This window comes from Paramormyrops kingsleyae, chromosome 8 (genome assembly GCF_048594095.1).
Source record: "Paramormyrops kingsleyae isolate MSU_618 chromosome 8, PKINGS_0.4, whole genome shotgun sequence".
Taxonomy (NCBI): Eukaryota; Metazoa; Chordata; class Actinopteri; order Osteoglossiformes; family Mormyridae; genus Paramormyrops; species Paramormyrops kingsleyae.
This window is the reverse complement of record NC_132804.1, coordinates 11,427,449-11,454,810: the sequence shown is the minus strand read 5'-3', so window position 1 is coordinate 11,454,810 and position 27,362 is coordinate 11,427,449. Positions and strand designations below refer to the sequence as shown.

The 27,362-nt window shown below is 51.8% G+C and overlaps 2 protein-coding genes across 11 annotated transcripts in view; both read right to left on the bottom strand.

Annotated features, from left to right (window-relative positions):
- Nucleotides 1-53: 53 nt before the first annotated feature.
- On the bottom strand, nucleotides 54-15,092 carry kdm5c (lysine demethylase 5C). Of its 3 annotated transcripts, XM_072715216.1 has the most exons (28): nucleotides 14,417-15,087; nucleotides 12,914-13,061; nucleotides 12,372-12,449; nucleotides 12,177-12,299; nucleotides 11,680-11,850; nucleotides 11,386-11,523; nucleotides 8,681-8,737; nucleotides 7,616-7,739; nucleotides 7,334-7,536; nucleotides 7,069-7,227; nucleotides 6,869-6,988; nucleotides 6,627-6,785; nucleotides 6,364-6,545; nucleotides 6,112-6,274; nucleotides 5,916-6,035; nucleotides 5,509-5,703; nucleotides 4,891-5,072; nucleotides 4,686-4,810; nucleotides 4,407-4,554; nucleotides 4,248-4,332; nucleotides 3,640-4,037; nucleotides 2,885-3,023; nucleotides 2,626-2,805; nucleotides 2,434-2,535; nucleotides 1,539-2,190; nucleotides 1,252-1,451; nucleotides 979-1,131; nucleotides 54-873 (listed from the first exon to the last, which is right to left on the bottom strand). In XM_072715216.1, the coding sequence occupies exons 2-28, from the start codon at nucleotides 13,055-13,057 to the stop codon at nucleotides 865-867; spliced, it is 4,509 nt and encodes a 1,502-aa protein (XP_072571317.1). In that variant the 5' UTR covers nucleotides 13,058-13,061; nucleotides 14,417-15,087; the 3' UTR covers nucleotides 54-864. The 3 variants fall into 3 exon arrangements, with proteins under 3 accessions (XP_072571317.1, XP_023693248.2, XP_072571318.1); XM_023837480.2 differs by having other exon boundaries at nucleotides 2,434-2,805; nucleotides 14,417-15,092; XM_072715217.1 differs by lacking the exon at nucleotides 8,681-8,737.
- A 1,624-nt stretch (nucleotides 15,093-16,716) lies between these two features.
- Nucleotides 16,717-27,362, bottom strand: part of iqsec2b (IQ motif and Sec7 domain ArfGEF 2b) — a 50,106-nt gene continuing 39,460 nt past the window's right edge. For 7 of the 8 annotated variants that reach the window (XM_023837479.2, XM_072715210.1, XM_072715211.1 and 4 more), the window contains 11 exons: nucleotides 26,235-27,283; nucleotides 25,455-25,616; nucleotides 24,808-24,930; nucleotides 24,540-24,706; nucleotides 24,262-24,401; nucleotides 23,857-23,982; nucleotides 23,644-23,743; nucleotides 23,148-23,309; nucleotides 22,550-22,756; nucleotides 20,932-20,981; nucleotides 16,717-20,394 (listed from right to left, as the gene is read on the bottom strand). In XM_023837479.2, coding sequence (XP_023693247.2) covers nucleotides 19,207-20,394; nucleotides 20,932-20,981; nucleotides 22,550-22,756; nucleotides 23,148-23,309; nucleotides 23,644-23,743; nucleotides 23,857-23,982; nucleotides 24,262-24,401; nucleotides 24,540-24,706; nucleotides 24,808-24,930; nucleotides 25,455-25,616; nucleotides 26,235-27,283 — 3,474 coding nt within the window. In that variant the 3' untranslated portion in view covers nucleotides 16,717-19,206. The remainder of the gene's footprint in view (nucleotides 20,395-20,931; nucleotides 20,982-22,549; nucleotides 22,757-23,147; nucleotides 23,310-23,643; nucleotides 23,744-23,856; nucleotides 23,983-24,261; nucleotides 24,402-24,539; nucleotides 24,707-24,807; nucleotides 24,931-25,454; nucleotides 25,617-26,234; nucleotides 27,284-27,362) is intronic. The other variant, XM_072715214.1, reaches the window with a different exon arrangement.

Sequence of the window (27,362 nt, the reverse complement as noted above, 5' to 3'; positions counted from 1 at the left end):
GTATTTATGCTTAGACAACGACAGACTCACAGATGGACACAGGACTGCATGAGTCCTAAAACACTTCTAAACCTTTAATTTCCTAACTAGGAGGAGGGGAGGCAACATTAAATCAGAAAAGAACCACATCTGTAATAATATCAATAATAATAATAATAATAATAATAATAATAATTAATATCTGAACCAAGACAGAAATTCTGTTAGAACAAAGTGCTCAGGAAGAAAAGGTGGAAAAACCAAAGGAAAAAAGTAGTGAGAGGAGGAGGAGAGAAAGATAAGAGAATGGAAAAGGAGACGGCTTTGGAAAGTAGCACCAAATGCCTGCACGCTTCTTTAAACTTCCCAAACATTTTCTCCTTTGATACCTTCAGTAAAGCCCAAGACCCAATACAAAAAAATACGGTTACGAGCCCCCACCGTATGCTGCAGTCCGCGGCGGCAGGGGAGGGGGGCACGGGGCGGGGGGCATTACCTGTGCAGCTTCTGCTGCAGGTCTGACCCACACCGGGGGCACAGACCTTCACGCAGTCCGAGCCGAACTGAGAAGTCCAGCCTCCAGTGAAGGGGGGGGGGGGCGGCGCAGTTTCAGTGCTTCAAGGGGAAACAAACCAGCTGCGTGACTCCACAGCCCCACCTCCAAAAACACAGGGCCAGCAGCCCTTGGCACACTCTGGGGGGGCTGAGAGCAGTCAGTGGGGCGGGTGGGGGCTGGTGTTCACCCTGCCCTTATTTTGTTCCTTCTGTCCTGGGTGGCTGCGCTTTGTGTTTGTGTGTGTGTGTGTGTCGGGTGTGGGGTGGGGGGGTGGGGGGAGGAGGTGATTGGCCCATCCACCATGTTTTCAGTAAATCCATCATCCCCCTTCACAGGATCTGTGAAATACAAGCACATGAAAGTGTGGTTAAACCTAAAAAGTAGCCAACTAACTAGACCCTAGCAAAAAAAATGCTGTATGATTCCCACAGAATGTGAGTTACCTCCGACTGGGTCAGTGGGCTCGGGGGGTGGGGCTTCTTGCAGCCCAGGCCTTCGTCTGCCCTGCCCGCCTCCCGCAGCCGCTTCCTCTTCCTTTTGGAGTCCTTCGTTCGGCCCCCGCCTCGCCCAGCTTGCTGCTGCTCCTGCAGCTCTGCCTGCCGGACACAAGAGGGCGACATCACCCTTCCATTTAGCAAAGCACCTTAAACTATGCGCTCTCGACACACTTATTACAAATTTGATAAGCTCTAATCCCTTCGGGAGCTGTGCCTTACCGTTATAAGGGCACGCAGAGTGCGCAAGGGGGGGCGGGAGGCGGCCTGAAGCAGCCAGTGGATGGTCAGCGTCTGGTCCAGAGTCACCTCCAGGAGGTCCCCTTCCAGCTGTAGCTCTTCCAACTGGGACACGGCTGACGGAGACAGCTCGATTACAGGGCCCTGCAGGGAGGGTAACAGGTGCAGGAGTGCCTCCACACCTGGAGGGGGCGACATAAGAATATGAGCAGTATGCTTTTGGGCTGGAGCCCAGCTCCACTTGGAACCTGTGCCTCGCGCCTACTTGCCTGTGCCGTTGTGCGAATCCTCCCCGTCGCCATGTCCATTTTCACAGCGATTCGCTATCACTGCACTGGTGTCCGGGTGGGAGGGGCTTCCGTCCTCCAAGTCCTGCCCCCCCCCCTTGCCCTCCCGGAGCTCCCGCAGAGTCTCCTGCGCCCCCTGCAACTCGGGGTTTTCCAGCACGCTGCGGACCCGGCCCTGCCAGGAGACGGCCCGCTCAGTCAGACACTGTAGGGCTTCTCCCTCAGGCAGCCGCACTGGCAGCTTCTGCAGTGCCACCAGCAGAGCCAGGATGGTCTCCAGGCGTGGTCGCCGTGAGCGCCGGCACAGCGGGCACAGGAAGCCGACGTCCCAGTCCCACCAGCAGACTGGGGAGGCGGGCATTGAGAGAGCAGGGAAGGGCACACAGCCGGCGTGGAATCGGGCCTGGCACATGCGGCAGCGAAGGAGGGGCTCGCGGGGAGGGTGGCCGCACACGCAGATTGCGGTCAGGCCAGCAGGGGGCGCCGCTGGGCTCAGGCACGCACTGTCCTGCTCTCTGCCCTCTTTGTGCCTCTCACCCTCACACTCCAGTGACACTGACGTGGCCATGTTGACCTCACGGAGGCGCCTCATAGCTTCCTTCTCTCGTCGCTCTCCGTCTTTATACGCTGACACCTGGTGGACAGGTGGGAAAATGCAGCTCATCAGTAAAAGCTCAGCAAGAGCAGCTTGGCTGGCAGCTTTCAGGATTGATAATACACAGAACTGGCCAAAGAACCACCTGGCTCTTAACTGGTGTAATACTGCCAGATTCTACACCACACCCACCGAGGCCATGCTCACCAGACACCACACCCACATACTGTTGAGGGTGGAGCCAGCACAAAAACAGAGCATGCAGCTCACTGTAAGACTCACTATAGCTCCAGGGTCCCTCAGATCTTGTGCAGTGAGGCCTAGGCTGCCCATGTCTGACCGGCCATGCTTGCCTTGACCCCTCTCCACACAGGGGCATAGCACCTGCCATGATATAAAAGAAACAAATGAGGATAGAGTCCCTAGTAGGGCTGGCCCTGGGTGCCCACCCCCAGGCACTGTGGCCCCCATCACCTCCAGCAGGCTGTGTGCCGGGTTCTTCTTCAGGAAGCTCTTGCTGACCCTTTCCCTCCAGGCCTGGGCGCTGGCCACCTGCACCTCCAGCTGCTTCAGCTCCTCCATCTGCACAGGTAGGTCCCTACCCACGGCCACCAGGCCCTCCAGATCGTCCAGGCAGGGGTAATGCTCTCCATTCTGGGGGACATGGTGGGGGGGGGGGGTGTCAGTGAGCCCGCCATAGGGGGTGGAGCCTGTAGGACAGGCCAGGACTCACCTGGATCTCCTCCAGGTCAGTGACCCAGGCGCGCGCACGGCCCAGGCAGGCCTGCAGAGACAGGATGTTGGGCAGCTGCACTGGGATCACCGTGGCCTCACTGACAATGGCCTCCAGTGTAGACAGCGGGTGCTTCTGCCTGCAAGGGCACAGGAGAGAGCCGAGGACGAGCCCAGCGACAGGGCAGTTCATCAGTTTTCTGGGGTCTTATGCAGGACCTGGTGATCCGCTATACCTCTGACCGGTACCGTATGGCTATCCGACGGCTTATTTTGCCACCAGACAACACTCCTGTTATCATTTGCACTGTCTATGGGGAATAAGACGAACACATGTGCCTCCTGTCTGGGTCTATCAAAGCAAGACTAAAAATGATACTGCTTTATTTCAGCACTGACACCGACGGGCTACCCTCCGTAGCTTGCCCTTCTCTAGGACTCCATTTCCCATGAGTCCCATTAGCTGATACGCCGCTAGAGATTTTGGGCCCCATGAAAACACACCCAACCCAGGTCACTCCAAATATGCGCCAATTATTTAGGACCGCTGTCACTCAAGAACCCTTGGAACTCCCCCCCCCAAATTTACGTCACCCCTAACAACAGATCTAAACTAATGATTTTGTCTTGATACCAAATGTCAGAGAGGAGCCATGCTTCATAATGTATGAAACCGGAATGAGCCGACTTGGTGCTACTGTAAACAGGTCCGGCCCGTGCCGCGAACCAGACTGCAGGAGTCTGAGGGTACATCACCTGGCCTCCAGACAGATCTGCGCCTTCTCCTCCCAGCGCTCAGCGATGGTCAGCAGCTCCTGCAGCTCCGCCATGGCCGCCTCTACGGCGGTGCTCTGCGGCAGGGCCCGGCCGGCCTCCACCAGACTCCGCAGGTCTGTCAGCGAAGCCGGCGTGTGGCCGGCACTCTCAGCGCTGCTGTCCCGTGGGCCCAGCGCTCTGCGCACCTCCCCAAGCCAGCAGCCTTGCTCCAGCAGGCCCCTCAGAGTCTCACACTCCGGGGGTTCGCCCGCAAGAGTTTTAGCCTCCTCCAGCAAATCCTGCAGCTCCTCTGAATTGGCCGGGGCCTGGCTCCAACGTCCACCATCCAGAAGGGCACGGACCCGGCTCTGGAACTGCTCCACGGAAGTCAGGAGGACCTGGAAGAGGAGGTGAGCATCATAGGAGCAATGCTCCTCTTTCCAGGATCCCTTCATATTTCTGTTTTTGTTCTGATGGTCAGGCTGACCCACAGGGCAGAGCGAATCAGCACAGGCATTGGATCACAGAGAGAGTACCATCCAGGGCTCAGAGTTAATTATCAAGGAAAGCAGTCTGCTGATCTGACCAGTTAAGCTTAGGGGTCTCACCTGCACCTCGTCCACCTGAGTTATGACACAAGGAAGAGACTTCATCTTCTCAAGCAGGTCACGCAGCTCTGCAAGGCTCAGCATCCTGCGGGACACAAATGCAGGGTCAGTGCCATACCACCGCCCACCCTGGGGCCTCGAGCTAAGCCCTGTACCCACCTGCCGCGGGAGCCACTGATCAGCTGCCCACTGACGGCCTGGCAGTGCTCAATGTCACTCAAGGCAGCGTTCAGGCGCTGAGACACCTCGTTGTCGGGGAATTTCCTCTCAGCTGCCTCCGTCCTCAGCGCCTCCAGCTCCTCCACGTCTGTGCAAACATACATTTTAATTTTTGTAGAACATTGAACACTTCCAGTTTCCAAAACAAACAGCTTAAACTAATCAAGAGACTTCCCATAATGCTTTGCAGATAACCCAAATGAAGCAGTGCTTCCTTACCCGTCTTATTCCCTTCCTCCTGCTCCAGCGCCTCCTTTACCCGACTGGCCCAGGAATCAAAGGATTCGGCCCGGACCTTGAGGCGGTGAAGCATGGCTAGCAGTTCATCCAGGGTGTACCGGTACCTGGTGTGGAAACGGGACACGGGCATGGGTTTGGGCCGAGTCCCCAGACAGGACAGCTCTCAGATGCAGAGCCTGGGTACCTGAGGTACTGCTTCTCCACAGGACAAGAGCACAGGTCCTGCGTGTGGTGTAGGCAGACCAGGTGCTCGGGGCAGCCGCTGCAGGCCAAGGCTGACAGGAAGCACGTGGTCTTGCACTTGTCGCATTGGCGCTCATCGTCGGGCAGGAGCTCGAAGGCCTCACGCTCCGCTTCCACGATTCCCTGTTGGCACGGCGATGCGATCAGGCAAGAAACTGAGGCCAGAAGCAACATGCTGAATCCCCACTGGCTATTCTCACATGGGATGCTGGTCTACAGTAACAGTAGCATGACCGGAGGCATGGGGGGGTTGGGCAGTCAGTCGACCTTGGACTTCCAGAGATTTTTTTCCTCCCCACCTGGGAGTTTTAGGTTCCCTGTTCTCTGGCTTTCTTTATTTCTTATATATAATAATGGATGGCCACTCACTATTATCAAGCACCTTGGTGTGACAAAAATTTCTATATCACACTGAATAGCACAAGAATTCATTATGTTCCTCAGAGGACGTGGCACATGGTGAGAGCTATGAAAAGCAGTGCTGGTCAGCTTCGCGCAGCCCCTGGTGGATGGGAACGGGGTGCGGGGGTGGGGACGGCCCGAGATCAGTAGGCCCTACCCTCTCCAGCAGGTCCTTGCGCAGCTTCCGCTCCTCCTGCACGATGCTGAGCATCTCCCTGTGAGTGGCCGCTGCCAGGTTCAGGTCCAGCTTCTCCGCGCAGGCGGCCATCTTGCAGGCGAGCTCCTCGTGGGAGAAGACGCAGTATCTGCGCAGGCGCCGGTAATGCTCCACGCAGGAACGGCCAGCTGGGAGCTGAGGTGAGACAGACACGGCCTTTCAGGAGACCCAACCGTCGACCGAAGGTAGCCGGCTGTACCTTTAAATGCTCCAGGATCACTGAAATTTAAACTGCCTGAGTGATCCCTGGTACCCAATACGACAGCACTCCTATTACCTGCATACAAGGTCATGCAGAAGATCAAGACAGATACCAGCTGGGGCGGGGGGAGGAGGAAAACACTTACCCAGTCAGCTGTACAGAAGTTGACGGCTTCTGCAAAGTTGTACCCCTGATTGAAGCCAGCGTGATACGCCCGGGGAAAGGTGATGACGAATTCCCCCGCATACTGGTCGGTTCGGTATACCTAGCAGCAAAAGGCACCATCAGCAGTGACACAGCCTCAGGGTAGAAACTGGGCCGGGTCGGACCGCAATACCTACCGGGACCCCGTGGGCCATGAGGATGTTAGGGTTCATGATGGTCACCAGCTGGTGCAGCAGGTCAGGCTGAAACTCAAACAGCTCCGGGGTCAGCGTCTTCATGACGTCCTCCAGGTGCTCAGCCGCATCCGACGGCACGCCGTACCACGTCTTGGGCTCCCCCCTAAGGCGAGAAAGAGGAGGTGCGTCTGATATGGTTTGGGGGCAGGCGAAACGTGCAACGCGACACAACAGGACGCAGGACCTCAGTACCAGTGCAGGTAGTTGATAGAATAGCTCCAGTGGTCCTCGATGTGCCAGCAGAAGGTGGAGAAGCACATGCCCACGTAGAGCCAGGGCACCTTCATGCCTGAGATGTCGCCGTTGATGTGGCACAGGAGGGACTGCTCCAGAACGGGCATCACGTTCAGGTTCCAGCCGCTCCTCGCGTACTCCTGCACGTTAGGGCAAAAGGCAGCCGGTCAGGCAGGGCGGTTTCACCCTGGGCTGGGAGTGGCGAGGGAGCAAGGTCTTGCCTCCTCTTCCGGCGAGAGCTTCCGCCTCCCATTGTTGAGTGGGAAGCCACTGCCGAAGTCCTTGGAGTGGATGTCGGCGCCGTACTCCACGGTGACGTCCTCCTCGATGCTGCTGACCAGCCGCCAGAACTCGCGCTCCACCAGGTCGGTGGGAACCATCTGCGTGCCCAAGAGGGAGCGAACGGCATTAGGGGGAGCGCCCAGGCCTTGGGGGGAGTGGCACGGCAAGGAGGCACTCTTACATGGACGGGCATGTTGAAGTAGTCGGACTTGAAGGTGTCGGCCATCTCCCCGAAGCTCTGCAGGGTGTACTCCCGAGTGGCCTGCTCAAAGCCAAATGCCTCCGACGGCCGCTTGCACTCCTGGGGAGGGGGGGAGGGAGAGTGAGACACGTGTTGACGGGCCATTGCTCTGCAGCGGTGATGGTCCCAGCATGCCTCACCTCAGCCACGCATTTGGGGCACCGCCAGGCCCCCTTGGGGGGGTCACCCAGCGGCGGCAGCAGACAGAAGGTGTGGTAGTTGTCATCACAGCCATCGCAGAGGAGCAGCTTCTCGTCTTCATCTCCGCGACCACACATCCGACACACGAAGGAGTCCACCTGGAACACCGGCCACATCCTTAACTGCCACGCCCCCTGCTGTCCATGAGGCACGTTCGAAGATCACAGCCCATATCCACAGCCTAGGCCCTAGACCTGTCCTCACCAGCTGTACGTTGCTTGGATTCCGCCTCAGTCGCATGGTCATCTTGGTACATGGCTCGTCGCGTTCCTCCTCCTCCTCACTCGTCCTTCCCTCTTCCTCCTTGACAGAAATGGTGTGGGAAGCCTCCGGCCCCCCGCCCTGCTCCCCCGACTCTTCCTTGATCGTGGTGCCATCCCTCACGACCACAGTCTGTGGCAGATCATCTGAGAACCAAGAACACACATTCAGCGACAGTCTGTGACCGTCCTTGCACAGCTGCATTCTGGGAAAGCACTGCCTCACCTTTCCTCTTCACCCCCTTGTCTCGCGCCACCAGCCCCAGGCCCATCATCTTAGGCCCCGCCCCATATATCTGCAGTTTCTTCAGCTCTGGATTCTTCTCGATGTCCTCCTCCGTGGGTTCCGGCTGGAGGGGCGGCAAAATGAGAGTGAGGGAGCTACCATGTAAATCTGCACTAACTGAGGGGAGCTGGGGGAGGCTAATTCTGCAGCCTGAAGACACCCCACCCTAAGGCTGGCCTATCAATGGGACTCTTCAGCTACACCCCCCAAATTACCCTGAGAATGTGGATCATGGGAGTTCTACTCACACAAAATGATCTGAGGGCAAAACAAACAAAAAAAAGATTGGTTATTTCGCTGAACCAATCAGATTGTAAAGGAGGCAGCTCTAAGCAACTAGAGGAGGCAGGTCTAACCAATCAGATGTCTTGGCCTTGCCTCCTCTAGTTGTTTGAGCCCACCTCCTCTACAATCTGATAGGTTATCGCTGAACCAATCATTTTTCATTCTCCCCTCCGCACATTTGGTGTAAGTAAAACGAGCGAGCATGTGAAGCATTATCCTCTGACCCGTCAAAAATACAAACATGTGATTTCCTTACAGACCTACAGTCTTTATGGAACCTCATCTCTAACGGTTACATCTACATCGCAGGTGCGATTTCCTGTCGCTTAGGGGGCTTCCTTTACTTAATACTGGGTTACCTGCCGCACACAGACTGTCTGACGGGCGGCTGCAAACACACTCAGAGAAAGCAGGGGGAAAAAAGGCAGACAAAAAGGGAACCTGGCAGAGCGTATGCGCAGCAGGAAACAAAGGGCACAGCTTAAAGAGCACACAGGCAGGGAATCAGCCCACACACACTCACACGCACAAGCACACACGCACAAGCACACACGCACAAGCACAGCATCTCCAACTGATCAGAGTACGAGTGGCACGAATGAAGGAAGGGAGGAGCAGGAGACGAGCAGAAGGCTGGAGGATGGAGAGAGCATGGAAGAAAAGGAGACAGCAAAGGGGAAAGCAGAGAGGCAGAAAGCAGGACCGCGAGAAGGGCAGTACCGAAGAGGTGTGCTGAGAGCCAGCGGTGAGAGGGTGGGGGGGCAAGTCTTCAGGACCCTGCATGGAGAGACAACAACAGCAACAATGGACTGAGAGGACTAGAGGGATGAACAAACAGGAAAAGGGGGCGTAGAGGACTTACGAGGAAGTGAGAGAGGGTGGGGAAGTGAGTGGGGGAAGTGAGTACGGTGCTATAAGTGTGTAGGAAGGGGCGGGGGTGGAGAAAAGCCTCCCTCTGGATCCCAAAGGTGCTCATACAACATCTCCCTCGGGCATTTCAAAAGAAGCATGCTCTGCTTTATTCTGACAACTGTCAGTGGCGGAACGACATGCTACAGCACCACGGAAATTACCTCTCACACTTTGGGGCTGCGCACCAATCAGAGACAGCGTGACAAGCGCAACCTCATACCAATCTGACACAAGCTCTCAACAAAAGCCTTTTGAGGCTGCAGAATGAGCTTCCAAAAACGACACTGTTACCTTGCTGACTGTAGTCCACTAGCAATAAATTAAACAATGTTCCAAAAGTTATTGACACAAGACATACTATATGGCCAAAAATATGTGAACACCCAATTCTGTACAGGAATTACATAATTTAGTCACATCCATTACAGGCACAGGTGAATAACTAGGTGTACAGTTACGCAATCACCCGCAATAAACATTGGAAGCAGAAGAAGTGGTTGTACAGAAGAGGCTACTGACTTGGCACCATCATAGGATGCCATCTTTACAAGTCACCACGTTTCTGCTTTGCTAGAACTGTCCTGGTCAACCACAAGTGACTGTGAAGGTCAGAATGTCTGGGAACAAGTTCAGCTGACGTGTCAAACCCAAGTGGCAGGTCATGAAGTGGTAGGTCACGCAAGCTCACAGAAAGGAATCTGGGGTGGTGTTCCACAAACCAGGATTTCTCTTTCTGGGTTAACTTAAGCTAGAAGATATGCTTGTGTAAAAACAGTTTAGGTATGGAGCATTCCTATTGGGCAATTATAACTTCTAGCTTAAGTTAGCCCAGCTAACTGAGAAATTCTGCATCATGGAACTGACAATTCAACATCAAAACCCATCCTGAATGGCAACAAATTCCAGTAATGATCTATTTAATAGAAAACTTTCCCAGAAGAGTGGAGGCTATTATAAGAACCATGGTCTGACCAACATCAAATTTAATTCCCTTGATTTTGGAATGAGATGTTGGAGAAGCTGGTGTCCATACTCTTGGCCATATAGTGTATCAAGAAATAGACTGCTTTCAGTAAAATTTTCTCTCTCTGACATACCATGAAACAAAGAAGCAACAGTACTCAATGGTACTTTCCTACACCGAGGACGCTCAGGTCCACATCCATGATGCTCACTGGTGCTCAGCTCTATACGTATGGTACTCCGGTCTACAACCATGGGTCTCAGTGGTACGCAGATTCACATCTGTGGTACTCAGTGGTACTTTGTCCTACACAGAGGACACTCAGGTCCACATCCATGATGCTCACTGGTGCTCAGCTCTATACGTATGGTACTCCGGTCTACAACCATGGATCTCAGTGGTACTCAGCTCCACATCTGTGGAACTCCGAGGTAACTAGTCCTTCACCGAGGGCCCTCAGGTGCACATCCATGAAGCTCACTGGTACTCAGCTATATATGTACGGTACTACGGTCTACATCCAAGGTACTCAGTGGTACTCAGTACAGAGTGGATCTAACAGGGTGGAGGATAATTTACTTAAAATGCTGAAATGTTAAGCAACACATTTTAAATGCCAATTAAATGCAGTTATACACAGTGCTATACGGACAACACTGGATAGTTTTCCCTTAACCGGAGGCCCTCATTCTCTAGCTTACTGGATCCTCTGATGAAATTATACGGTTGGCGTCTCACCGAAAAATGAATTCAAAAACAGTGAAACCTGATTAATGTTGGCGGAGGCTGCAAGGTCAAGCCAAAAAGTTAGCACTGATGCTACATAGACAAGCACCAGGAAAGCAGAGAGTTTTAGCTGAGGGCGATCAGAAGGCAAAAGAACAGCAATGAGGCACGGACACCTAGGGCTGGGACACCACACCTGTGTCTACTGGCAACAGCTTAACCGACAACACAAGAGACACCTTTCAATCAGGTGACAGTAACCAGCAAAACAAGGTTATAACACACAACTGGTGCCCAAGATCCATTGTTTATAACTAATTACTAGGTCCCTGGAGACAATCACTCAAATTTGCATTTACGGTGGGATATGCATTGTATTTAAATATAGAAAGTACAAACTTGCCTGTCTTAAGCATAGATACAAAGGAATCAAGATTAATTCCACCAAAAATCAGGTTAAGGGGAATTTCACTGTTAGTAAAGTAGTGAGTACCATGCATCTGGAAAGGAGGGATATTAGTTAGGAGGTCAGTGAGGTAGACTGGTGGAACAGAAGGAAAATGTTAACTCAAAACAGTTTTACTATAATGCACAAAGTATTTTCCATTTAATAAAATAACCATTAGAGAATTAAGGCTTTTAAAGCTATGGTAGGTGGGATTCCCTTGTGCTGTCAATCACTGACCACTAAACCAATGGGAAAAAGGACTCAATATACTCAATGACTGATAGCATGAGACCACCTACCGCAGCCCCACAGCCCAGTATGACACCACCCATGCACATTAGCACTCCCCACAAGGCCCACGGGTTTGACACTTACGTCAGGCTGCAGCCGGTTGGCTCTCCGCCCGTAGCTGCTGATCTTCGACGGCTGTACAGATTGCCGCAGTGGAATGGAGTGAGGCTTGTATTCCTTGTCCACGTCCTCGCTGTCATACGGTCGCGGTTTGCACTGCGGCTGTGCAAGGGGGCGAGAGGAAACTTTACCACAGAGGAGCTTGGAGCTGTGAGGCCAGCCAGTAGAGATGCCACTCACACCCATCTTACCCAATTTCAAGGTGAGTGCGGGGGTGTATGCTGATACTCAAAGCATCACTGTACAGCTAGAAATTACCGGCAGGCTGGCTCCTGAGTGGAACATCTCAAACGGGTAAACAATCCTCTCATAGTGGGACCTTAGCAGCGAGCCGATGTTCTTCCCTGGGGGGTAGCCAAGCTTCTGGGCTATGCGGGCCCAACGCCGCTCCTTAGTGACTGACTCAAACCCCCCTTCATCCGACACCACCTGCGGAAAGCAAAAGGAAGCCAGGCAGTGACCTCACTGAAGGCCAAACAGGGGTTAGGAAAAGTCACTAAAGAGTTAACAGTTGACAAAAAACGTAAACAAAACATTGATTTAAAGGGCCATCCCTCCCAGTTATTACAGGCTGAAAACAAGATCCTCTTTACGATCTGAAACTTGCCTGTGAAGGCTTTTTGTCTTCCTTTCATCTCACAGCACACTCATTGTCTGTACATTTAACCATCTACCTGCCACCTTGCCATGATTTGGAAGCTCTCCTATTAAGCCTAACCCCAACAAGTGTGAGGAAATGCAGGCTGGCTGGGCACCTTGGCCAGGCTGAAGAGGTCCACCATGCGGCGCTCAATGTTGGGGATCTTCAGCGAGGAGCCCTGGATCTCCCAGAACTTGGCAATACGGTCCAAGTAGTTCAGCTTGACGCGCGTCTCCGCCTGTTAGGGAAGATCGGTCAGTGATCTTGCGAGTAAGGATGGGCAGCACTCACCGCAGTATGCAAAGCTCACCTCCAGCTCATTCAGCCTCTGGATTCGTGGCGTGAAGTGGAAGTTGTCCACCTCTACGGCGAACGGAGGCTGCCAGTCCTGCAAGTAAGAGAGACAAACAAAGTGTGTGTGAGAGTGGTTACACGGGGTGGGGGGGTGATTTTACAGCATCACCTTCTTCAGACAAAAGAGATGCTCAGAGTTCTGCTGTATGTGCATGACAAACAAACCAGAATAAAAGTACATGATCAACAACCATTGGGACAGTTCATAGTAATACTATAGCAAAATATCCAGGCACATAGAAATTATGTTAAAAACGGTCAGTCAGGATTTAACAGCCCAGCCAAACTGAGCCATTAAATTATTCAGGGCAACAGCTGAAGATCCTGGGTGAGCCAGAAGATTCCTGCTATGAACTAATTTTTGAAAAGGCCAGCCCTGCCCTAACCATAACCATAACCTAAACTATTACAAACCCAGTAAATACAGAAGTGGGGTGTGGGGGCGGGGAGGGGCCTCACACCACCTGCGAGAGGAGGGCAGTGCCCACACATACTTACGGGAGGGGGGCGGATCTTACAGATACCAGTCTTCTCGGCTATGGGCCGTATTTTGGCGATGTAGCCCAGGGGGTCTGTGAACTCCTCCCATGATGGTTCGAATACTGGGCACTCGGTTGGGGGAACAAACTCATCAGTGTCCATTCCTCTGGGAAAACAGGGTCGGAAGAATGTGGGTATAAAGATCAGGTCCAGTCCACAAGGGCGAGAGAGAGTCGGTACAGCATAACAGAAGCTGATCCCTACTGCTCAGGCCTGGCCAGCTGGTGCCTATGCATCACCCCCAGCCAGTGAGCCAGACCCCCTCTGCACCCTGTAACGAACCCAACTTACACACTACACTTAATTTATAAATGTTTTGATGCTCGTGTAAAACTTAAGGCACTGTGTTACTAGTGTACAATCCTCACAACACAGGCCACCTGCACTCTGTAGCAGGAAATGACATTTAAAATGTTTTTTCTTTAGTTGCCATTTAAACGTAACATTACTGTGTATTACTGTACACATCACTCAGTGCTAAAAATTACTGCACATCTTACAATACAGTACTACAATACTATATACAGACTACATTACTGTATATTACGCACTTATTACGATACGGCAGTTAAAAGGTAAACATGTACATTATACGTTCATTACACTATGTTTCTTAAATTACTGTAAACGAACCTGCGATTAAACATGATTTTTAGTGCAAGTCAAACACATTTTCTCTTAACAGCGTAATAATAAATATATTTATAATCTGAATAATACAAACGCATCGAAGTATTATGCGCCTTAATGTGAGGCGTACGTGTCTCTGGCTGATGGTCAAATGGCAGCTTCTCTGTCACAAATTAAAGCGACTCCGGGAGAAGGTGAATCCCATGGAGGGAAGCCTGGACCACGGCCGCATCCTCTCACACACTGCTTTGTTTGAATTGTATACAATTCTTTAAAAATAATAATAATAATAATAATAATAATAACAACAATTAAAAAAAACTAAACATCACCGTCCTCACCAAACCAAATCATCGGCTACTCGAAAAGCTAAGCGCGTCATTAAAAGTTACCGGATAAGAGGTGTCAACAGTTCAACTTTAAGAGGACAAACTCGTCAGATTGCCACATCGATTTAAGATAATGCACAAAGACACGCGGCAATTATCCCCAAAGGAGTAAAACTCCCAGTCAGCTACCCTTCCGCACAGCCAGCGCTCATGCTAACTAGCTAGCGGCGAAGCTAATAACCAGCTAAACGGCTAATCCTGCCGGAAATCGGATGAACGGTCGTTACATTCGAAGTAAACATAAATACATCGAAGTTAGATCTTTGCCTTAATATATACAGGCGCTATGTTTCTCACAGCAGCCCCTAATAAATCAGACAGAGTTTGTTTTTATGCGAGAAGATAGACGCTCCCGAGTCGGGATGTAGCTGAGGTGGCTACATTCGCCTCCCGGCTAACGTCCGACGGGGGCCCGGCGTCGGAGGGTACGGCGTACACTCACCGGCGGGGTCGCCGACACTCTGTCCGGCGTCGCGTTGAGTGAGCCTCGGTCAAAACAGCGGTTCTGCAGCACCCGAAGGCGGCCAGGCTGTGCGAGCTGGGGTAGCCGTGCCGGCCGTGCGCAGGTAAAGAGTACAACAGGGGGACTGGATCGTGCTCCGCAGGCGCCGAAACCTTCGCCCTGCCCGCCGCCCTTTTGGGACAGCCTGGGTCAGTGCTGTCACCCGGGTCTACAATCGGAGGCCCAGGGTCTCTCCGGCCTCCCCTTTGCCAGTCCTGGGGACGCAGTCCATTGCCGTCGATTTTTGAATTCGCTTGTTGCCACTTAACGTCTCCCGATCAGAAGTCAGCGTCCCCCGGTTCAAGCTGCCGGCATGCACCCGGAGCACACACACCTCTCCTGGATCGGTCGTTTGACTAGCCGGTTAACTCCTTAGCTATCTCCGTCCTGGTAGCTCAATCGGATATTTTCGATAAGTCCCAGAAAATCTATTCGCTTTGTCTCATTCGGTACCCTAATCGGATACTCTCCCCCCAAAAAAGTGTGAAAGATGCCAAAATCCGTCGTCAGCAAGAGAATAACTCCCACCGGCTCATACTGTCACCGATTCTGCCTCCCGGAGCCGCCATCTTACTTTCATCATCACTGTCTGTACACAACAGTAAAGATGTGAGCAGATAGGACGAGGATACACCATCCCTCGGTGGCCCAAACATCTGTGTGAACCCTGCACAGCTGTCTTCGCGTGTCTGAATAATATGTGCCTATTGATAAATGTACGTATCAGTGTATTATGTAGACTCGTCATCGATCATCAATAACTGCTTATCCTGTACAGGGTTGTGGTGATTATAATAATAATAATAATAATAATAATAATAATAATAATAATAAAAACACTAGATTTCATAGATCTTACTAGGTTTAATTAGGTGTTACTGTAATGTCCAACATAAGAATCACGTAACAACACTTTTTTTGTTTGACCTTTTTGATTGCATCAAATGACATGTATAATTTGTGTAGAAATTGTTGCAAGTCACTTGGTCATATGCAGTACATTTATTAACTATGTTTATTTTTAAACGTTTACCATAATGAGACTTGTACAGGCAGATAATTTTCCATGTGTATACTGAAATCAGTAACAAATCCATCTTTAAAATCTGAAGTCCATGGTTAGCGGGTATGCCAGGTACAAGAATTAAATGTGAACCTGTGGAACCTTCATAATGCTTTACTATCATCTTATTATCTCAAAGTGGAAGTGCTGCATGTCAGGGCATGCATGCTAGTCTCAGGATAGGAATTTAGTGAAATGTGAGTACGTCTTATATGGTTAGGAGATACTTTCACCCAAAACCACATACAGTACCTGGAGCAATTGGGGGGTTAAAGGCCTTGCTGAAGGGCCCAACGGTGAAGTCATTCTTAGTATTTGAACCAGCAACCATCTGATCTGGGTTATAGTGTCCCAACCCACTGAGCCACAGACCAGCCCCTAATTTGCTTAGACCACAACTGTGTCTTCAATGTACATCTGCATAGAATGATTCCAAGGACCATTGAGTGGCAGAGGACCTAAAAAAGTAGGAACATAACTGAATTGGTCTGGGTTGGGGGCCCAATGTGATATGCTTTCATGGGGCTCAAAATTTGTAGTGGTGCCCCTGCAGTAGGTTACAAATTCATGTTAACTCACTGAATGTCTAACTGGGTTAAAACAGATTTTTTTTGTTACCCTAAATAAAAAGGCTCAAATAAATAAAACAAACAATTGACATATGCAGGTTTATGTTTCATTCCAGTGCAGTGGATTGACTATCATTCTTTGGAAGAAAAAAATTGTCTTAGAGGTGTGAATACTTTAGTTCTGTTCAGGATCCTTGTGGTCTATAGTCCTTCTGGAAATAGTCAGATGAAATGGTTATCCATCCAAATGAGCAGGCTAGCTGCTTGAGTTGGGAGATGCATGCTGCATCTTTCATGTGTCACTTTGGCTGCTTCGGAGTACTCACCTAACTTTGGTAAAACTTATATTTTGTCAGTTTTTTTTATGTGTGTGGCCTTACCAACAGCTGTCCTGCAGATCACATGCTTTCAGTTTCCCCAGGCACTGAAACACTCCATGTAAGTAATGATTGCGGAAATAGCCTGAAGATGGAGGGTCCCAGCCTGCACTCTACTGAGCATTAGGAACAGGCTTCTGAATAACTGACCTGCGTGACAGTGCCAAAGCTATGGGGCCAGAGATGAACAAACAGCACTAAGACAAATGGAGAAAAGAAAGAACGAAGGCATTTTCACCGCAATGACATTTTTTATAATCTCAGAAGCAATAAATATTCACACTTCATTTATCTGTAATTTGTTCAACCAAAACTATATATACACAAATAATATTCCATAATAGCTCTTGCATTTAAAATATGAATAACTGCTCTAACGCACGCATACATACACACACACACAACTTCACAATCAGAATCCGGTGTCCCTCCCTCCAGTGAAATGGTCCCTTTGTCCTGCAGTCCCTGCTCACTCTCCCACACACACATACCTGTACTACAGAAACAGGTTACAGTCCATTCCATAGTCAATATTTAGAATTGCTATTATATAATATGTACATTCAGGTCAATAAAGATTCATTTGGTAGGAAATACTCATGCAATAAGGGAATAACAAAGAGACAACACTGACCAACCTCCCCAGTATCCACATACTCAAAGACCTACTTTTTGACTACTTCTGTTTACTGGTACTCTTCAATAACCTACTTCCTATTGTCTGCTTCTCTTGCATATAATCCAAACGTACTCCCCGCTCATGAACAGAATGGAGGAAGGTTGTGAGATGTGCAGCATGAATGAATTTTCCAATTTAGTCCAGTATACCTGTGCTCTGATAGACTAGTATATTTCACAGGGAGGAGAGCAGTACATCACTTGTGCTTTGAGTGTACCTGACCGTACTCTTTAGAGGATATTTTGAAGGTGAACGCTTCAGATATGTGTGAAGCTGCATGGAGTGTGATGGTTGGAGGTGATCGGGATGCTGGGAAAGGTTGGGGCTCCATGTGTGGTCAGGTCCAAAGTTGAGGAGGGGATGAATTACATGAGCCTCATTATGAATGCAGCTACTGTAAGTGTTTGAAAAATGTGTTTCCTGCTAATAGTCTTGCGTTCGACGCCACCCTGCCCCAACACACACTGTCACCGGCAGCTCTAAATAAGATAAAGTAAATAAACCGAAAAAACAGTACAGTCACTTCAAAGCAAAATGAAGAATTATTAGTAACAGATTAAACTATTTATAAATGCCATTATCATCGCCATCATCAATGTAACAAAGATCCTTCACGCCTGTTACATGTCATCAGGTTTTGAATAAAATCCAATAGTCAGAGATACAGTAAAACTAATGCTGTCAATTTCACTCATTTAAATCATTAAGAACATAGGAAAGGTTAGTCAAAATTCTTCAGTAATCTATTGTCAATTTAACATTGATTTACAAGCAAAAGATATTTCCCCAGAAATATGTTGGCTGTTCTGTTAAACACAGTTCAGCCAGATGTGTTCGATCTACTGTCTGTGTGTCTGTCTCCCACGTCCTTCTGAGCCACATCGGGAAATGTGGAGACCCCACATTGTCAATGTCAAAGCACTGTTCCTCTATGGCCGGGCTGCATCCCAGGCCAGAGCAAGCTGTACTCCGCTGAAGGAGTCCAGCAGCACCTCAGGCCTTTTGAAACAGCAACTCCGCTAGGAGACTTTACCCAGCTTGAAGCATGGCTTAAAAGATGGCTGATTAAATCTGGCCCATTGCTAGCGTTCACCACTCCTGCACTAATGAAATGGCACAGTTGGAGATTATAGATTTGCATTTACTAATGGTTATAATACTACCAGAGTCAATGCTTGAAGTTGACGTTCACTGACTTACTATCCTCTTAATAAGAGAACTGTTGTTATTCAGTCCTTGGCTCCTACACTTCACAGCCAGCGTGTTGCCTCCCCTGCCGGTCTGTCCCCTCTAAGTGGTCTGCTCTCCCTGTCCACCAAATCCTGTTTAGTTGGATGGGACCTGTCCAGCTCAGTACGAGTCTCCAAGATGCTCCGCCTTTCTTGGTACTGGTGGCATCTGCAGTCTGCCTGACGAGGGAGTCTGCCTCACCTGCGGGGACGGCTTGCTGTGTGCATGTGTCAGTGAGCGTCTAGGCATTGTATGTGTCTTGTATCTGCCACATTCATTCACAAACAGGTTAGCAGAGTTATTAAATGTGCAAGCACAAGGCCGCCTGTCAGTTTGCTTCTACATCGAGGCATCTGGGTGTCTCCCCCTTATCTCTTCGGACGAACAGGGAATCAGACAGAACTTTTCTTCCTCAGGCTCCAATTTGGCAACAAGGTGGAAGAAAATCTGTCTGCGTCCCTGTGCAGATCTCCATCCTGCTATGCTTTTGGGGAGCGCCCAGGCGTCGGGGCGACATGCATGCACCACCGTAGTGCCCGGCCCCTAATAACGAGCTACATCCCCTTCCGTGTGTGCCAGTCGTGCCCGCAGCTCAGCCCTGTGGTGAGTGATCGGGGTGAGGGGTAGCGCGTGCGTGTCGCCAGGGCTCTCTGCCCTCTACATGTGTGGGAAACGCAGGTGAAAGTAGCAGAGGCGAAGAAAACTGCGCTTTTTCCTGCTGGCTCCGCCTCCCTGGTCCACGACAGCCCTGTCGCCGCTGTTGGCCCTCAGCGTCCCGCCTGGGGTCCCCCGCCCCCAGACCAGCGAGTCCCTCAGACCACGGTGCTGATCCGATTGACGGGCTTGGATTTGGAGCTCCCCCCGGTACCGGTGCCGCTGCCCTGGGCCGCGGCCCCCTGACCCCCCTGTGGACCAGCTGCCTGCTGTGGCTGGCCAGGGTGCTGGGGGGGGCGAGGGGAGTGAGGCGTAAGAGGGGTAAGGGGGGAGGAAGGGGGGGGTAAAGGGGAGTGGGGGGGGGGAGGGGGGATGGAGGACAGAGGAGGATACTGGGGCAGATACTGGGCGCCCTGCGGCAGAAGACGGGCAGTGATGGGACCTGGAGGAGGTTGGGCTGGTGCGCCGAAGACGAAGTGAGGTGGAGGCACGGGGTGGGAACTGGGGTGCGGGGCGTGGCCTGGGTGCACGTGCGAGTGAGTGTGCGGCTGCGAATGGGCCAGCGTCAGGGGGGGCTTGCCAGGGGGGGCGCCGCCCCTGACTGAGGGTGTATGCTGCGCGTGGTACAGCGTGTACGGGGGCAGGGGCGAGTGCAGGGAGTGAGGTGAAAGAGGCACAGGGCAGCCCCCTGCCAGGGCCATGCCGGTATAGCGGCCCTGCATGGCATGCTGGGATACCGGCGGTGGCGGGGCGTGGGAGGGTGCGGGAGGCGGCCGCCGGGGGAGGGACCCCCGCTGCAGCGTGTGGTGGTTGGCCACCGGTGCGGAAGCTGCCTGGCTGGGCAGGGGCACGGTCTGCACGCTGTAGCGGTGGTGGTGCTGGTATGGGGGCGGGGGCTGCCCAGCGCCCGTGTGGCAGTATTGGGCGTGCAGGGCCTGGATCTTGGAGGGCCCCCCATCCGACTGGCATAGAGATGAAGGGGAGAGAGGGGGGGGGCCCCCGCTGGTGGGGGGGGGTACAGGGGCGGGGTAGTGTGGCCCCGGTGGGATAATGGGGCCCGGGGCCTTGCCGCGTTTGCTGCCGAACAGGGAGCCCAGAAAGGAGCCACTGCCCCCCCCAGTCGCATTCCCCATCCCGCCTTTCTCGACACTGCTGGAGACTGGTCCACCCCCTCCCGTGCCCACTGTCCCAGCAGCGTTGTGTTGTTGCCCCGGCCCACCCCCCACCCCCGACCCGGGGCTCAGGATGGGGCGGTGAGACCGGTAATCTTCGAGGCCATAGCAGCCCGACACCATCGTGGCCATGGGGAGGCGCTGGTGCGGCCGAGGGCTGCTAATAATGGATCCCTGTAGCAGAGAGAGAGGGGGTGCAGCGTTAACCGGGGCAGAGACTGAGCAGGATGTCGGAGGACACAGACAGCAGGAGAATGGGCCACACCCATGCTGTACCTGAGTACTAGCTCGCTGTTCATTGGCTTACCATCTGCAGGCTCCACCCACCTTTGGATCAGGAATCCACTTGCTTTCAGAATCAGTCCACACTGCAGATCAACAGCTCTATGTGCTATCGCCCTGCTTGTGTTCCATGCATCATTATATATTCCTGTTGCTTTGGTCAGCGCTAATGATGGTAATCAGACAGATCACTTGAGCACAGATAATGCTCTCGACAGCCACTGACTGGTGAGTTTTGGCGATCAGGGGCCATGCTACAGCCAAGACGCGCGAATAAAGACATGCAGAAGCACCCCGGTGACAGAGACAGACGTGAACATCACAGATGCTCTGGTCCACGGACATGTGGCATGCAGCGGGGTTTAGCATGGGGGGGTGAGAATGAGGTGGCAAAGGGCCATTCCATGGGCCCCGTCCACCCAGACTTACTTCGATGGTACTGTCCAGGGAGCCGACGCTGTTTCTGCGGCCCCGCTTCCCTGCACCCGACCGGGGAGAAGCCAGGTTAGCGGTGCGACACGCTGTGCTGAGCACGGAGTCTACGTCTGACTCTCACTCTCCAGAATTCCCACTGTTAGAGTTGGAACGTCACAGAGCCAAACCAAACTTCCCATAATAGCCAGCCTGACAAACTGCCTTAACTACCCGGATAATGAGTGATTTACAAAACCCATCTGATTGGGTATGTGATTCCAACACACACACACACACACACACACACAGACATACAGGAGGGGATGTAATTTACAGTAGGTGACTAAAGACTGGATATATATCCACATCACAGCTATACTAGCAGCACTGATGCACCGGTTAAATTTTCAAAAACTTTTAAGTGTTCAGTAATCATTTACTCATTGAAATGCAGTTGATTCAAGGGGCAAAAGTGTTGTTATGTAATCCCCCAGTTGTTATGTAATCTCCACCCTACACATGCTGTCACTGTCTGCAGTTCTGTTATCTGCCAGTAGATGGTTCCACACCACCATTCGACACACCAGCCTGGGCATTAGAACATGGGACTTCCTTCCACTTCAACACCCCATTCCAAAACAGCTTCTACTTCTGTTTGTTCATTACTGCCATAAATTTGTAACACAGGAAGAGAGCAGTTTCTCTTGACTCAGCTGTTTATTAATGAATTAAATATTAAATCATTCCTTAATCGTGCTGACTATCCTACTCAATTCATTTTGAGTACCACGCTCATTCATATTTAGTACCTTACTTGGTTTGAACATTACAATTAATTCTGGCTGAACGCCTCTTTGAGTACCACATTTACTGAAGCTGAGACACTTGCTCAATAATGCTGAGTATCATTCTTCAGGCTGAGTATGAATTCTCTTCAGTCTCAGTAGCCTTCTGGGTCTTCAGCCTGTTACTATGCAGCTAAAGGTCCAGCTCAGGACCACCAAACCACCTACAGACCAGCCTAAGGCTGACTGCTTTCATGTGTGATGTTTCTACTGCAAGTAAAGGAGTGAAAGGACACTGATGGCCTGGATGGCTGGTGACAGCTGAGAGGTGGGTGTCCCTGCATAGGATGCGTCCTTCTACATGAAAATGGGTCCCTCTGTTCCCAGGCGGAAATGCACAAATGATTATTTAGTGCAACAGATAATTGTTATGAGACTGAGTAACAAGCAGAGTTATACCATCTATAGTTAGATGGTATGAAATAATGAAATACTATGAAATAATATCCGCAGAGTAATAAGATCTGATATGGGTGCTCCACTCTCACATGTCAAACTGCAGTTTCCCAGCATATTTCTCAGAGTTCCCCTAATAATCAAAATTTAAATCAGACAACATCCTGAGAATGAGTGCAGGATGACCAGAAACCCTAACAGTGCCCCTCACTGGTCCAGACATAAAGTAGCCTCACAAGTGACAACAGGAAGAAGACAAATGTGCTGTGTCTCCCTGGACTGTGCGTGGCCTCCTCTGATCTCAGCTTTGGGGCAGTGCAGGTAACCTGCTTATGTTAACTTGCCTTTCCTCCCCTTACCCGCATCGGTGTGCGTGCCGGGTGTCGACCCACCTGTCTCGGACAGGTCCCTCAGCGACGAGCTGAGTGCGGTTCGCTTGAGTCCCTCTCCAGTGGAGTAGGTGTCATCCAGGCTGGGCCTTCCCAGGCTGCCGTTCACCACCTCGCTCTTCACACCTCCGCCTACAGTGCCTCCTCCAGCCAGAACACCGCCTGTCAGAAGGCTGGGCCTCATCACACCCTTCTGCTTCTCCAGCTCCGCTGTGGTGTGGGGGTGGGGGACACAGAGGATGAGGAGAGATGGGAGGGTTGGCAGGGGAAGACAGGACAGAATGACAGTAATCCATGGAGACACATACACTCCCTGTGTCCTGTACACATACGCGTTAGCGATGGCCAGATGAAGCTTCATGAACCATATTCTGTATTTTTGCCCCACTACTGATGGTGGTCTTGGTTTGCATTGGGGCATATATTGAACCCTTTTTTGAATAGAGAGCGCCATCTAGTGGGGTTAGAAAATACAGCAAATGGTTCATGAAGCTTCATTTGGCCATCACTAATAGGCACCTAGACACAGTTACAATCACAGTTCACTGCATGCACCTAAACACACTGATCACCCATGTTACACATACTTAGACACACTTACACTCCACTCTGTACTTCTCCATCTCTTGCACTTCTGCAACGCTCTCTCTCAGGTCAGTGGTGAAGCGTGTGCGATCTTGCTGGCTGGGGGCCGTGAAGACGATCAAGACTTTCCTCTCCCCTCCTGGGATGGCGGATGTGAGGCGGATGCCATGAGGGTAATCTGAAGGGGATGGGATGGTTCACAAAGTGTAGATGCACACATAAAAGCAATAATGAATATAATATATAACCTTCCTATATATGAGAAAAGCATAACAAACCGGACATTCTGTGGCCAGAGGGTCCAGTGCGAATCAGTTTTATAATTCAAGTATAAAATTAGATTGCACAGAGCACTCTCATTCCAACGCTCTTACAGTATGTACCACTTTAATGAGTCTTCTTAAAATACACATCAGCATCTTAAGTAAATTTGAAAGCATGGAGAGTCGTGTTTATCGAGCGGGCCCCCCGGCCAATGGGTGAGAAGCAGAGGCAGACACATCAGTCCTTACAGGAGTTCTGAAACATGTGGACCTGCATCTCCACAAGTGCAAAGGACTGCCTGAAGCTGTAGGTCACAGAATTCTTCTTCTTCTGGAAGATCTTTGTTACCTTCGCAGAAGAGAAACAACACATAGAAATACTGCAGTGGTACTCTCATTGATTTTGAGATCAGCAGTGATATCAGCATACACTAAGCAGAGTCAGGATAAGGACAGTCTCACCACCAGCAGGTCGTTGAAGAGGAAGACCTCTCGCTGGTGCACTCCAGTCCTCTGGGGACGGTTGGGGTCAGGCACCTCATACAGCTGGCAGCAGCAGACCAACCTGCGGTGGGGCAGTGACAGCACCTGCAAATGCCCCAAGCAGGATTGCTTATATCCTCACTGTAACCACCCGGAGCTTTGGTTCTGCTTCTTATGAGTGTGGGAACTGTACAAGTTCAAAAGCGCAGCAAAGCACAGATTGTGATCAATATGAAGCAGGCTCAGGATAAACTGCTGGATGAAGGTTTGTGTTGATGTGTGATCAGAACTTTTGAAGCTCTAGACTCCTTAAAGGTACACCACAGGCAATATGTGCATCATCAAAGCATGCACTAACAGACCACCCCCCCCACTTTATCTCACCGGCTTCTTGCCCACGATGAGTCTCTCCACGGCCTGCACTTGGGACACGTGGTCATCGTTGGTCCTCAGCTCCCACTTTTGGATGCGCTGGTAGATGCCCACGAGAAGGTCTCTGGGGATGTCCTGCCCATTGTCAACCCCTGAAGAAGAACATTTTTCACAGATTGCTTTATGTCATTTTGAGCTATGCTGCAAAAACACTCCGAAATGCTACATCTAGTGAAATGTTACAAGATGGGGGGGGAGGGGATATGTGACATGTGACTGATACACCTCACCTCGCAAGTTCTTAATAAAGTCCTCAAGTTTCATCTTCCTCTCTGGCTTCACGTTGGGGCTGTACATGTCCGTATTGAGGAGGATGATGGCAAAGGCCAGGATGAAGATTGTATCTGGGTTCTGAAACTGGCGGACCACTGCTGGGTTACACACGCAATACCTTTGACTAGGAGAGAGAAACGGGGTGGGACCTTGAGCTCAGGAGGATTTAGGTGAGGAGTGAAAATAAAAAGGGTGAATATGGTCACACACACACACTCCGCATACCTAAAAGCCTCCACAAGTCGCTCGACCTTCTGGGCCTCCCCCTGGACTCTAATCTGAGCCTGGAACTTTCTGAGTGCGTCGTCCAGGTCCATGCCTGAAAAGTCCATCTCATCCACCACACAGCTGAAAAACACACACGGACCTGGATCATACACACAGCTGACATCCAGCTCAGCCTGGATCAATGCACCATCTGAACCTCTTCCGAAGCGCGATGGCTGTGCAAGCATCATAAGCAACAAAAGTTACATGTACAGATGCCTTGCTTGTAGCAACTCACAGAGGAGAAGGAGAAGTCTTCTGTTTATAAAAACAGAACAACACTGTGGCATGAAGGAGAGACCCGAGGCCTTATCTGACACTTCCTTGTTTTCTTGTGAGAAATCATATTTTAACAACCAACAGGAAACTACTGTATGTAGCCACAAAGCCTAAGTTTCTTCTCTTAACTATTTTAAAATAATTCGGATAAAAGAAAAAAGTCTTTCCTCCCCTGTAATACTTTTCGGAGGAGCATCTTGGCTGCTATTCTCCACAGGTTGGTTGTGAGATCCAGGTAGACCTGTTCATATGTGCAGTCTAGGTATGGCACATGCGTGGCCCCCACGAGCTCACTGGCCAGCAACTTCCCCCTGCCCCCCACTCACTCCAGCACATCTTTGTTGAACTGCTTCTGTCGGTTTCCCAGGAACTCCCCGATCATCTGCCGACTCAAGCCCTTCCTCTCCAAGATGAAGCGGGCGATGCCCACTGGGGTGTCCGACACAAAGCCTCGCTCTATCAGGTACTGAATGCCCTTCTCTGGTTTCCTGGAACAACATTAGCACAGAAGAAGCAGCTTTTGAACACGGGAAAGTCTCACACACAGCAGAGAGAATAAAAACAAAGGATGCTTTGAAGACAGAGCTTCTCGCAGAGTGTGACGACTACTGGCTCTACATTTTCTGCATCATTTCAGTCAGAGGCCGCGAGCAAATTCTGACTGGAGGTTGTTTACTGTCCCCCCTACAATTCACCTGAGCACTCTGTCCCCGTCCCCCTGCAATTCCCCTAAGCTCTCTGTCCACGTCCCCCTGTGATTCCCCTGAGCACTCTGTCCCCGTCCCCCTGTGATTCTCCTGAGCACTCTGTCCAAGTCCCCCTGTGATTCCCCTGAGCACTCTATCCTCGTCCCCCTGTGATTCCCCTGAGCACTCTGTCCACGTCCCCCTGTGATTCCCCTGAGCACTCTGTCCACGTCCCCCTGTGATTCCCCTGAGCACTCTATCCCCGTCCCCCTGTGATTCCCCTGAGCACTCTGTCCACGTCCCCCTGTGATTCCCCTGAGCACTCTGTCCACGTCCCCCTGCGATTCCCCTAAGCACTCTGTCCCCATCCCCCTGAGTGCTAAGTCTCCATGTCCCTGCGGTACCCCTGAGCGCTCTCACTTGTTGAAGAGGTTGAGGCCGATACGGTACTGCCTCCTCTGAACCACGTCGTTGTCAAAGGCTGGCGAATCCCAGCTGTGGCGGCTTTCCCGCTGGTAGGTCTGCTTGCCCAGCGGGGGCAGCGGCTCCCGCAGACTGTCACGGGACGATGAGCCTGAGCTGCAGTTGATGGTCTCATTGGAGTTGGTGGTGGAGTTGAGCGAGTCATTGTCGCCGTCTGAGCAGCACGGTTGCTCCAGGCTGCCGGCCGGGACGGGAGCGGAGGAGGAGGAGGAGAGGGGCGTGGCAGGCGGCTGCTGAGGGGAGGAGGATGAGGATGGTGTATCTGGGTACTGGTGATGGTGGTGTGGGTGGTGGTGGTGGTGGTGGTGTGGGTGATGGGGCACCTGAGAGGGGATGGAGGGGTGGGGTCTGCCAGCAGCACGCGTCTGACCCTGGGCGGCTACCATGGAGCGAGCGCTGGTGCCATGCTTGAGGGTACCTTGGGGAGAGCCGCTGGGCTCCTGTTCGTAGACAAGTTGCCGGCCAAGGGAGCCGCGGTCGGAGCGGTCGCTCATGTCCACTGAGCTGTCACTGGGCGGCTCGATGGTGAGCAGGGGCAGGTGAGCCCCACGCAGCCGGTAGTCGCGGCACTCCGTGCAGGGGGTGCTCCGCCGGCTGTTGCTGCTGCCGCCGCCCTCGGTATCACGGCTGTCCTCGCGGATGCCCACGCCGCCACCCATGCCCCAGTACTCGGTGTCGGTGCTGCTGGGGGCCCTGTCCAGCGAGAGCGGGGACGACGGCAGCCCGTCGTCCATGTACAGCGTGACGTCGCTGTAGGAGGTGGCTGTGCTGTCCTCGTGCATGCTCAGGCCTCCCCCACCGCCCCTCTCGCGGTCGCCCATCCCCCTGCGCGATGATGGGTTGCTGCTGTTGCTCCAGATGCACTCCCCGTAGTCGTCGCCCTCGACTCCACCCATGCCCTCGCCTTCCCTGCTGCCCTCCTGTGAGTCATCTCGTCCCGGCCGGCAGGTGAGGGTGTCGTCGATGGAGTCTGCCAGGGACTTCACCTGCAGAGTGGAGGTGGGGATCCAGTAATGGGAGCATGCTCTTGGTTCATATATCACATCATTATAAAACATAGCATAT